This window comes from Conger conger, chromosome 18 (assembly GCF_963514075.1).
Source record: "Conger conger chromosome 18, fConCon1.1, whole genome shotgun sequence".
NCBI lineage: Eukaryota > Metazoa > Chordata > Actinopteri > Anguilliformes > Congridae > Conger > Conger conger.
Window position 1 is genome coordinate 14,705,563 of NC_083777.1, and position 12,234 is coordinate 14,717,796.

Consider the following 12,234-nt stretch of genomic DNA (forward strand, 5'->3'; position numbering starts at 1 on the left):
CTTCCCCGCACTAGTTAATTGCATGGAAAACCTTTGCCTTTCGGTAATTGCAAATTACGGTTCGCTCGTGTGACATTCACACATCAGTGAGCAAAGTTCATGGCACCGTCCTCCTATTTTCTCCTCCGCACAGTGAAAGGAGCTTCCCATGGTACTGCTCGGCTGAAACATTGAGTAATTGGGCATATGCATAACATTATATTCTGGATTGCTACACGGCATAAACTGGCACAAAGTGCCTGGATCTTCAAATTCTGAATCTACTTCATACTTTTAAAGACTTGTTTCAATTTGTGGCTTATATATTCGATTTGAACTATAACCCATGGGACAAATGTCACAGTGAACATAAAACATAGAGTTCGTTGGACATTTGGCAAAGATATTATAGTAAAGGATCTAAATTTGGAAGGACATCTTTTGACAGTGCTCTTGCTACAGGAAGCCAAGAGAAACTTTAACATTTAATTTAACCTTTATTTTCTAGGGTAGGTTGACTGAGCACACATGCACTGTAGTACCTGAAGGAAACCCACACAGGAGTGGGAAAAACATGCACGCTCCACACAGAAAGGCCCCGTTAGGATTCAGACCCAGCACTTCCTGCTCTTAGGCGACAGTCCTCGCCACTGCATCTCCATACCGCCTTTGGGCAAACACTGGCCATTAAATCGGCACGTTCATCCTGAATTACAGATAGGAATGCAATTTCACTCTGCGAGCCGGGGCCTCAGTAATATTGCTCGACTGTTTTTGTTTTGCTCTTGAGAAACCTTATGGGAGCCTAACTACAGTCAGTCCCGTCACTGAGAGAATACGTATTCATCCGCCCCAGCACAGCGTACACTGCTGCGTGCCCATGCAAAATTATGAGCCCTCTGTCTGTTTGGCAAACTAATAATATTACATTTGCCTTAATTAAACTGTAATGAGAAAAGGCTTTGGAGCCCTGTGCTTTCAGGCGACAGGAAAGCGGCTTTAAAGATACGAGACCTCGCCAATAACAGACTAATTGTTTTATCGGCGATGAGCGACCCAGAAGAATATAAACACATTAAACTGTGAGAGGCGCTGTAGAAAGGAGGGGAGTGCCCCCCCCAAAAAACCCTTGCTCATTCTGTCTCTCACATTTAAGGAGATTAAAGAATGTCAATATCTTTACATCGCATAAATCAATAACTGTGAGTTTCACACACAACCCCAGCTTGAGATAATTACTAGTGTGATCATCAACAAAGTGAACAAAGAAAAAATCTTTGTCAAAATGGCGATAACATACCACCCCCCTCACCCCATCCCCATATATTTACATAAATGTATACATTAATATAAAGTGTATGCATTGTACATGATAAACATTGTGTATGTATGTATACTGTCACATTCAGCCGAACCAATATTACGATGCTGGGCTGCATTTTTTAGTTTAAGAATGCATTCTCTCCTACTGTGTTGTCTCACTGTGTCGCCAAGGTGCTTAGTAGTCTGATCACTCCTCGTTCACGCATGGCGGTGTTCAACAATTTACCGGAGGTGTATGTTTTACATCCCTTTTATTAAACAGGGGATTTCCGCACTGAGAGACGCCGAATCTCATTTCCATAATTAGTTAACCTCAGCAGTGTAACCAAACCTATTGTTAAAAAGCAATTACCAGTGATGTGACCGCCATTCTTGAGGGTAGTCAGTGGAGAAAGCTCACGGTCTACTTATTACGCCGTTTCCTGAAACGTGACATGGGCGAGGTCTAGGCAGAGGAGCCACCGGACCATTTTTTTCATGCGCACACATGATTTATTCATTTTTAATCAATATACAATTCCTTAAAGATGAGTTGGAGTGCTCTTGAGTAAATAAATGTGGATTAGTAAGTACTGCATGTTTTAGAATGGCAGTGATTGCAACCAGTAGTCACTGTGGGAAATTTAGTGCAAAAACATCAACAATGCATTAACTGTTGCCTGCAAACTAAACCTGTCCTTGGAGGGAAGAGCTTGTATTCTCAAACAAGAAGGAGAGGGATATACTGTTCTGGAAATTACCAGAAATGGTGAGGTCATACTGTTCCTCTGAAGATCCTCTGAAGACTGAATCTGCTTGACCCTGTAGTGTACTTACACCTTTAAGATCAGATAATTTTACTGGGGGGGGGGTCTCCCTCTTTAAGTCTGGATGTGAGATTCCAAATATTGCATTGTACAATCATTGTCAATCGAAACATAACCGTTACACTTGAAAGCACTGTACATTTGAACAGAGCAGAAATATTTCCAGTCTATATGGTGATATGGTTTCCTGTCTACATCTGTTCAGCCAAATGTGATGTTTCAAACCAAGAAGAAATAGACTAAAGGAGTTGCCATGGGCAATTAAGCAGAAGCTGTGAAGTTGGAGTGTCTCTCTCACTCTCTCCCGGGTTAAGTGCTCAAATATCTGGTCCTGTATTGTGGGGTACAGGTGTAGTGGGGTACAATATTCTGGGGTGCAGATGTAGTAGGGTACAAGGTTGGTCTTGTATGTACCGTATAGTTTTATTTAATGTATGTAGCCCTTTAATCGCGTGCAACCAGCTTCCAGCTATGCCTTATATCAGTTTCCATGTCACCTTGGGGTCTTTGCTTACCCTTGCTTTGTTTACGCCCTTTTTAAAAAAAATTTTATCTTATTGTGCGCCAGGTGCAAGAGAGAAATATTACAGCTGATGTCCTGCCTGATACTCTCTGATGGAAGCCCTGCACTACAGCTGCCATATGCTTTATAACCTGCTGCAGCCTCAGCCACGGTCAGCGATCGCACGGGACCCAGAAACCAATCCCGGCAAGATAAAAAACCGGCACGACAAAAACCCTGCTGTTCCATGCAATTTATTGGCGGCGGAGGGAGGATAAAAACAGAGACACTAGTCGGAGGAGTTGGTTTTACTGCGTTTATGGTGCTATAGCCGTCCCTGCGCAGCATTCCGGCGATAGCCGTGCCGGAGAATTCCCCACTCTTTGTCCGCGTAAGCGAACATGAATAAACATGATGTTGCGTAACGTTGCAGCGCGTCTTCCAGCCGCCTGCCCGCAAGCTGCTTCTACGGGCGTGAAGCGCCCTGCCCGGCCTTCTGCGCAACTGCACCACACGGGCATTATCCCCCTCCTCCTCACCGCCTGTAATAACGCCACAAAATGGAGGATTGAGGCGGCCTGTAGCGTAGTGGTTAAGGTAAATGACTGGGACACGCAAGGTTGGTGGTTCTAATCCCGGTGTAGCCACAATAAGATCCGCACAGCCGTTGGGCCCTTGAGTAAGGCCCTTAACCCTGCATTGCTCCAGCTTAGTCTAATCAACTGTACATCGCTCTGGATAATGTAATGCGAAAATGTAAAGGATTGAGACCGGTTGGATTATCGGGAGGAGTTCTCATTAACTATAATAAAACTCTGGGAGAACCTCACGATGAGACATCACGGCCAAGCGTTCGACTGAAGTACAGAACCGTCACGAACGTGAACGCATTCGCGAAACATTATCTTCAGCGCATAGTGCTGTAGCCGGCGTCTGGTTATCGAGATGAGACGGTTCATCGGGAAGTAGCCTCCGCCTCCTCCCATGTGTTAGAGGCCGTCCTGGTCCCACAGGCTCAGTTTTCAGGGGGGTTTTCTTGGCCAAAAAAAGCGAAGTGGCTCATTTGGGTGTCTCTCACACCAGCTCCGGCGGTTTAGCACCCCTGGGTGCTGGCACACGCTGGCGCACTGGAAAGAGAGGGAGGCTTAACGAAGTGGTGGAAAGGCGATGAACAGCCCGGCACAGCCTGCCGTTTGGCACGGGAGGCGTTATTAGCGGGTTTGTGAATATGTTCAAATACAAGGAGGCCAAAAGTTACGTAACACTCATGTATATTCATGATCTCACCAGACGTGCTGAAGAAAATCGCGTCTTTAACCGGTGATGTCAGGACTTTGGGGTGGTGGGGGTGGGAATTTGTTCCTACTGCCTTATGAGATGTCCGCTCTTTATCTTTTATTTTTATTTTTTAAAGTTTTGCGTTATTCTCATTTTAGGGAGGGCGGTTTATTATAAACAAAATTTATATCATATTTTATGTTCACAGTTCATGCTCTCCATGAATTTATCTCCTATTGTCTGTGCTGAAAACCAGTCTCGCTCCAGCAACAATACCTCTGGCTTTCCCCGCAAACACACATTAAAAATCCCAGGCAAGATAAATAAATCAAATCAATAAAAATCTCACCACTGTAACACTGTCACAACCTATAAAGCCACTGAGCTCTGATGGCTTAAAATATTTCTCAGAGGCCGGAAGGTTCTGGAAACTTCACAACACTGGCTGCTCCGCGGGAAGGTTCGGTGGGGAGGGGAGGGGCGGCCGTTAAAGGGTAAACAAACAGAAGCGTTGGCCCTATTTTAAAGGTCGCAAAGTTGGCAGGTTCAAAAATAGGGGTGTCAGAACGGCGCTGGTATTTTAATGGCGCCATTCAGCTTGTGGCACGGTAGCACAGAATCTCGCACCAAAATGAGTTTAAGGCGTGGTAAAGGTGTTTCTGCGCACCAGAATATAAACGTTTGAAAGTTAGGTGAACTTTTTTTTAGGAGCTAGGGAAGTTTTGCATCAGTTTCCCAACCTAAATCCTCCTGGGCACGTATGCTGCAGTAGATGCTGCTTCGCTGAGGTTCTGTCAGAGGAATGGGACGTGGTTCTCAGCCCCGGAGCGGCCACAGCTCCAGTAATAATGCTCCATTATTTACACTCAGTCTCAGCTCCAGACCGGCAGGCTTGGTAGGAGAGCAGCCGGGGGGCTTCATAAATGTGCTTCCTGCACTACAGGGTCTGATTGGCATGGGTTTGTGCAGTATACACAGTGACTGGGCCTTGTACTTTGGGATACAATATTTTGGGGTACAGGTGTTGTGGTGCAGAATTTTGGGGTACAGGTGTAGTGGGGTACAGGGTTGTGGGGTTCAGGTGTAGTGTGGTACAGTATTTTGGAGTACAGGTGTAGTGGGGTACCGTATTTGGGGTACAGGTATAGTGTGGTATTGTATTGTGGGCTATAGGTGTTGTGGTGTACAATATTTGGCAAACAGGTATTGTGGGGTATTGTATTTTGCAGTCCAGGTGTAGTGGGGTACAGTATTTTGGGCTACAGGTGTAGTGAGCACAGTATTTTGGGGTACAGGTATAATGGGGTACAGTATTTTGGGGTACAGGTGTAGTGGGGTAGAATATTTTGGGATATAGGTGTAGTGGGGTACATTATTTTGGGCTACAGGTGTAGTGAGCACAGTATTTTGGGGTACAGGTATAGTGGGGTACAGTATTTTGGGCTATAGGTATAGTGGGGTACAGTATTTTGGGCTACAGGTGTAGTGGGGTAGAGTATTTTGGGCTATAGGTGTAGTGGGGTAGAGTATTTTGGGCTACAGGTGTAGTGGGGTACAGTATTTTGGGCTACAGGTGTAGTGGGGTACAGTATTTTGGGGTACAGGTGTAGTGGGGAAGAGTATTTTGGGCAATAGGTGTAGTGGGGTAGACTATTTTGGGCTACAGGTGCAGTGGGGTACAGTATTTTGGGCTACAGGTGTAGTGGGGTAGAGTATTTTGGGGTACAGGTGCAGTGGGGTACAGTGTTTTGGGCTATAGGTGTAGTGGGGTAGAGTATTTTGGGCTATAGGTGCAGTGGAGTACAGTATTTTAGGCTACAGCCTCAGCACTCCAGACACTAATGTGTGTCACCGTGGAAACGCTAAATAACAGCTAAAGGGAGAAAATAAATAAATAAATGAAAACAAAATCCTGAATATTTTATTGAGACGGCAGCTCCTTCGGGTTCAGCCGCAGCCAGAAAATTCTGCGTGCCCAGCGCTCCGTATTCCCTCGGCTGCCATGCGCTTGCGATCGAACCCCAGCCTTATTTGCGGTCATTCATCCCGTTCATTCAGAGTCATTCTTAACGCTATCGTCTCAGCTACAGTGTAAATTATAATCGCACCTTTGAAATCCCCGCTAACAAGCATGTATGGCAGAATCCCATTACCCGCCATCAAGAGAAAAGCCGTACGCCGCGCTTTACGTTGATAAATGAAGTGCTGTAACAGGTGCTTTTCCGCAATCCTTTTATGTTCAGTGTGAACCGCTGCCAATGTGACAAATTACCGCAATACACAGACCGGTACAATCACAGACCAGAGATGAATGGAGGGAGCTCCATTTTGTGCTGATTATGTGGGCCTTTGGGTTTCATTGAAAAGCTATGTTTCTCTTAATGTGGGTGATACAGGGATACTGTTGGCTTCTCGGCCTGTCTGGGGCTTGGTTTGGTCTGTAAAAAAAACTTAAACACAGCATGACAGACAATGAAAAATTACTTGCCCTTAATAGGGCAATGAATTGGGAAATAAGTCTCAAAGTGCTTTTATTATGTTTTGTATTACTGTTATAATTTTTTTTGCAAAGGCAAATGGATGTGGGAACAATAGGTAACGCTTTTTACAACACAAAAAATAGACCTGTTTCCAGGTCCCATAAAATGACTCACTTAAATTTAAGAATGACGGAGTAACTGAGGTCCTGGGATGGCTGACTATTAGATTGCCTTATAGAAAGCCACTTAAGAAAGCTATTAAAGCTCAGTTGATTCTGGGGTCTGTGTATGAGGTTGTAAAGCAGCACGTCCATGTCCTGTGGGCCGCAGTGTCTGCAGGTATTTCTCCTGCCGTGTGCTACACCACCTGATTTCCCTAATTATTTTACCTGCTAGGTCCAGATAATACGCTAATTTGTGAAAGGCAGCATGTTGATGATACACTGACTATCACTATCAGAAAATGCCAGGCACAGGATGGTGTTGATCATTTGGCCACGCTGTGGTACGATGGGGTACAACGGGGACACAGTCTGCGGTTTCCTGGATACGCGTGACAGGGCAGTAAGGTTTCACAGGCCGCTGGAGCCATTTTTTCCCACATCCTAAATAAACCTGCTATCCCCGTGTTCAGGAAATGGTGAAGATGATGTAATAAGTGTGAATGAACGTGATGGTTATCAGCAACGGTTTTGATGGCAGCCAGAAAAGGTGACTGAGGTGTGATCCGTAAGCTCGGCTGTTTCTGTATATCAGTGTGTGTGTGTGTGTGTGTGTGTGTGTGTGTGTGTGTGTGTGCATGCGTGGGGAGGAGGGGTTCCTAAAAAAAACTACTTGCATTTAAACCTACATTAAAAAACCAACATTAAAAAAATAATAATAATAAATTGCTGTGATGGGCAGCTTGATGGCCCCCACAAGAACATAAACCTTTTTTGTCTTTAGATTTGATGGTCACATTTTTTGCTTTTTTGCTTTTGAAATGTCAGGACAGGTGTACACTATGAAATAAGGTTAGCTAAGGGAATAATATTGAGCTGAGCATAAGCGAAATGGAAAGATCAGTGCATGCTGTGGCTAAGCCACAGCTAGACTTCTAAGCAGGACCAGACTCACTAAAATCCTTCCGTGAATCATCATCTTCTGTTTTAGCTTTCTGCTGAAGTTGTCTCAGAGTTGTGGCGCTGAATGTAATATTTGGAAGTGATGTGTCATCACTCCTGCTCCAGAGATGTCCAAACCAGGGATAAAAGCAATCACATAACCAACTTACTTTCCCCATCACAATAAACGGAAAGAAAACCATCATGCTGCACAAGAAACCAGATGCATATTGTCACAAGTTATTCTTCCGGTACATTCTTTTGCAGAGATATATATTTATATATATATATATATTTTTAAAACCCATTCAGTTTCATTCAATTTGAGTTTCAATTCTGGTACGTTTGGCCTTGAGTCAAAAGTTAAATATTATGAAACATAATTACCTATCCTGATACCTTACTTGTATTCATACATAGAGCGGCTGTGCTGGCTAGCAGTATTTACCGGCCGATTCGGTCATAACCAAGGCAACCTCATTGTACGCGTTCCCAAGAGGGAAAACGGGTGAAGCATTTTAATTAAGGCGAAGTGTCTGGATGCATACGACCTTCATGCTCCATACACCGTTAGGGTGCGAGCCTTCCAGAAATCTCTACAGGGTCTCAGGGGATTGAATTCACGCAGCGCGAAGAGAGATTCTCGCTAAGACGCTCTATCCAGAACGTGGAGAGTTACGGTAAATCAACAACAGGAGGTTTTATTTTTCATTGTTTGAAGGTGGAAGGGAGATGTTTTCCACCGTTGAGGAAGCCCTCTTGATGAGATGGAAGCAGGGAAATGATGAATTAGCGCTGCCAGACTATAAGCGCAGTCCCAGGAGTGTTCTAATGGCTGAATAAAAGCCTATCCCCTGACCCTGCTTTTGTGAGGGTCCTGCTGGTGTCCCTCTGATTTAGTGTGGGACTGACTCCAGAGCTAGAGAGAGCTAGAGAGAGAGAGCTAGAGAGAGAGAGTGAGAGAGAGAGTGAGAGAGAGAGTGAGAGAGAGAGTGAGAGAGAGAGCGAGAGAGAGAGAGAGCTAGAGATAGAGCTAGAGGGAGAGAGAGAGCTAGAGAGAGAGGAAGAGAGAGAGTGGGATGGAAAGAGAGGGAGGGAGAGAGAGGGAAGGAGAGAGGGAAGGGCAGAGAAAGACGGCGGGAAGGAGAAAGAGGGAGAGATGAATGGAGAGGGAGGGGGGAGGAGAAATAGAAAGAGAAAGAGGGATGGAGGAGGAGAAAGAGTGAGGGAGAGAGGGAAGGGCAGAGAGAGAGGGAGGGGTGGCGAATGTATGGTGAGGCTTGGAATTGAAAAGGAAGAAAAGAAGATGGGAGGGGAAAATGGCCGTGTTTGCAGAACCGGAGTAGTTCATAATCCCCTGGTGTTTGTCTCTCCTCTTCCGCCCGTCTGGCCAAGCCAGGAACCCACAGGCTCCATCAGAGCTCAGTTCTGTGGGGGTAATGAGACCTTGAGCCTGAATCTCCCCATGCAGACATGCTCCCATCTACTGCCGGAAAGGAGGAGATCTGTGTGCCAAAGAAAACCTTGCGCAACCCGGCTTTCTAAAGTGCCGCTCTTCTTATTGGGTGGGAATGCATTCTGCTCTGACCTCCGATACTTCTCCCTCCAGCAGAATGACCTTGGGACTCTGTGGATGACACCGCGGCTAGCGTCTATGGAGCCTCCGGCCCTCAGCCGTGTAAGGCTAAGGCATTCCCATCTTTATTTAATGTCTTTTGTAAACCTGCTCTTTCAATGAAAGCATTATTTAATTCCTACCATTCTTTCAGCGGGGAGAAGAGGTGGCGGATGTAAAGAGGAAATAGCGGTTGGCTGAATGGAGACGGCTTGAATCAACGTGACTATAGGCAGGAGGGACTGAACAGCTGCACTCTGTCAGTTCCTGTTCCTGATACAGCCCTGTCTGAGTACAGCTGGGTACACCAATGATTCTCCTTTAGATGTGCGACTCGCTTTTTAAAAGTTTTATTGAAGCTAAGGATTCACACGTGAAATAACGACACCGTTATGATAACATCCGGATTCCGGATCATAAAGGTGAGGCAGTTAAAATGATGACACCTAATTTTCGAGTAATGTTTATTTCCGTAGCTTTTACGTGCCGCTAGTCCAGTATCTACGTGTAGTTGGCCTACTGTACATCAGATCTTTTTCTCTTCAGGGGCAGGTTGCTTCAGGGGTTATAACCATACAGTGCATATATATTGATGCTTGTGGCAGCATACCCGTTTTGACATATCAAGACTCTTTCATGAGGTTCTGGCACAGCTACAGGAGATGGACGCAAACTTAGATACAACCATGGTGTAGAACTACTGGGTGTGCTGTTTTTGTTTTTTCACCCTAACTCATTAACTGACATATGTTCTGGGTGAGGCAGTTAATTAGTTACAATCAGCATACTGTTGAGATCCAGGTAACCAACTGCTCTAATTGATTCCTCTAAGTGCAGAGGAACAATGAAAATCAGCAGACCCTGTAGCTCTCCAAGACCAGGGTTGGAGATCACTGCTTGACACCAATGCAGCTAAATTACCCTTGGGGTGGGTATATATTTGACTTAAAACACATCCCATCCCTTGGTTTGGTGGTTAAGTCTGAAAGAGGGTTTGACTCACATAGTCATCGTAGGACTCGTGCGTGGCTGAGAGCAGGGGGGGCCTGTATCCTGGAGCCCCTGGGGTGCCCCTGGTCCTCGGGGTGGGGACCCCTCGCGCAGACGGAGCTGTGGGGAGGGACCCGCGCGTCCCAACCGTCCCTCTGGGGGCCGCTGCCCCCCTGCCTGGGGGCGGAGGTGGGACAGCGCCCCCTCGTCCCCTGGAAAATCACAAAAAAGCACCTTCTCAGAAGGAGTTCAGATGATACTGACACCAGACCTGGGTCTAATATGTATTGTTATGGATTCAAATACTTTTCCATGATTTAATGAGCTTGTCTGGTGTGTTGGAACCTATGAAATACCTCATCTTCTAGTCATCTTGGTTGGCTGAAAAAACCAGGCAAGAAAAGTCTTTTAATTGATAAGAAATATGTATTTGGTTTAACAAACATTTGAATAGTTTTACCAATTACCAGTGTAGGGACTACAACTTCCACATTCCCACAGGAAAATTCTGCGACGTCCACCACGAATGACGTCTAACTTGGTTCAGCCAATCCCGTAATGGCGGGAGCAATAAACGGTCCCGTATAAGAGCAAGACACGCTTTTTCTGGCTCTTCTGCTTTTTCTGCCTCTTCTGCTTGTTCTCTTCGACGCACCCTTTTTGGCCAGTCGCTTCAGCTCATCTGCTCCGAGACTCGGACAGAGGCTGAATGCTGCACAGCGCACTACCAGGCCTACGGACACACCCAGTTACCTCGCGGTAACTACGTGGCCTATAGTGAGTGGAAATTGTTGTACGCGGAACGCTACATCAGTTTACCCCAATAAAGCCCAACAACGAAACAGCAACGAACTTTTACACCTGGAAAAGGACCAGCGGATCAGACGACAACGCGCTACTAAGACGGGAACACCCCAGCCTGCGCATCTCTCCCGGACACCATTCACAGCACCATCGCCGCTTCTACAAGGACAGCATGTCTTTTGGATCCAGCAATGCGTATGGACTCAGTAAGAAAACAAACATTCAGGCATAGCCAGTGTTTAGTTTAGTCTTAACTGTTTTTGTGAATCTGTGTTTCAATATTTACCATCCAACCATTGTAATGTGTTTGGTTAGCTACATATATATGTACGTGAATTGATTCGCCGTCTTTTGCGCATATATAGAGTAAAACTATGCAAGTAGTCCCTTCTCACAGCTAACTCTAACTCATTACCACACCCAGAACTCTAGCGACACGCGCGCTTGCGCGCGCCACACACACGCACACACACATACCAAACTAAATTTCCTTACTAACTTCCCGTTAGTTTATCTGTTATATGTTTGTATGTTTGTTTAATAAATATATTTTATTAAACCCCGGTGTCCGTTTTGGAATCGCATAGACATGAGAGCCGAGTTAAAGCAGTCTTTCGAAGAACTTACAACCTTCAGGTTATCGGTATGTTTAATCATTAGTATTGGTTATTTTAATTATTAATTAAAATACTAAATTTGTGGTTAGATATTCCTGATAATAGTAATTTTATGAGACTGATTACTTTTTGCAGTTATACTGCTACACAACGTTTAACTGGCGCCCCGGTTTCGTAGAGAGTAAAATCCCTGCGTTATTTGGCGGCCCGTGCAAGGACCCTACATAATTTGGAGTCCCGTGCGAGGACCCCTACACCAGTATAGTTTACCAATCTACCTTTGACTGTTTAAAAGAACAAGCTGCAATTAAAAGGTTGCTGGTTTGAATACCAAGTGTGGTGTTGTAACTGGAACTCTTAAGTAGTGTTACCAAATCCTGGCACCACTGTGGCACTGGTTCCCATACGACTGGTGCCTGCCAGCCAGAATCGAAATTCAGATTTCGGTGCCACTTTAAAATACAATTCCTGAGCTGCTGATTGGCGTACCCAGTTTTGCCCTGCCCTCTGATGCTCCAGAATGGAAATTCCAGGCAACAGAAGCATCCCTCATTCATTACCCCGCCACACGCCTTCACAAGCTCACGCCACACTCTCTCTGTCGACTCAGTGAATGATAGCAGCTACTGTTAGCATGCTACCTAACATTACCCTGTCTCTGTCTATTCAGTCCATGACGACAGGTACCATAAGCATGCTAGCTAACATTAAACTCGGTCAAAATAGCCATAGAGGAT

General features: G+C 45.4%; 1 protein-coding gene across 1 annotated transcript in view; it reads right to left on the reverse strand.

The window, feature by feature from the left end:
- khdrbs2 (KH domain containing, RNA binding, signal transduction associated 2) overlaps positions 1-12,234 on the reverse strand; it is a 158,572-nt gene that overhangs the window by 44,004 nt on the left and 102,334 nt on the right. The window contains exon 6 of the mRNA XM_061228444.1: positions 10,090-10,288. Coding sequence (XP_061084428.1) covers positions 10,090-10,288 — 199 coding nt within the window. The remainder of the gene's footprint in view (positions 1-10,089; positions 10,289-12,234) is intronic.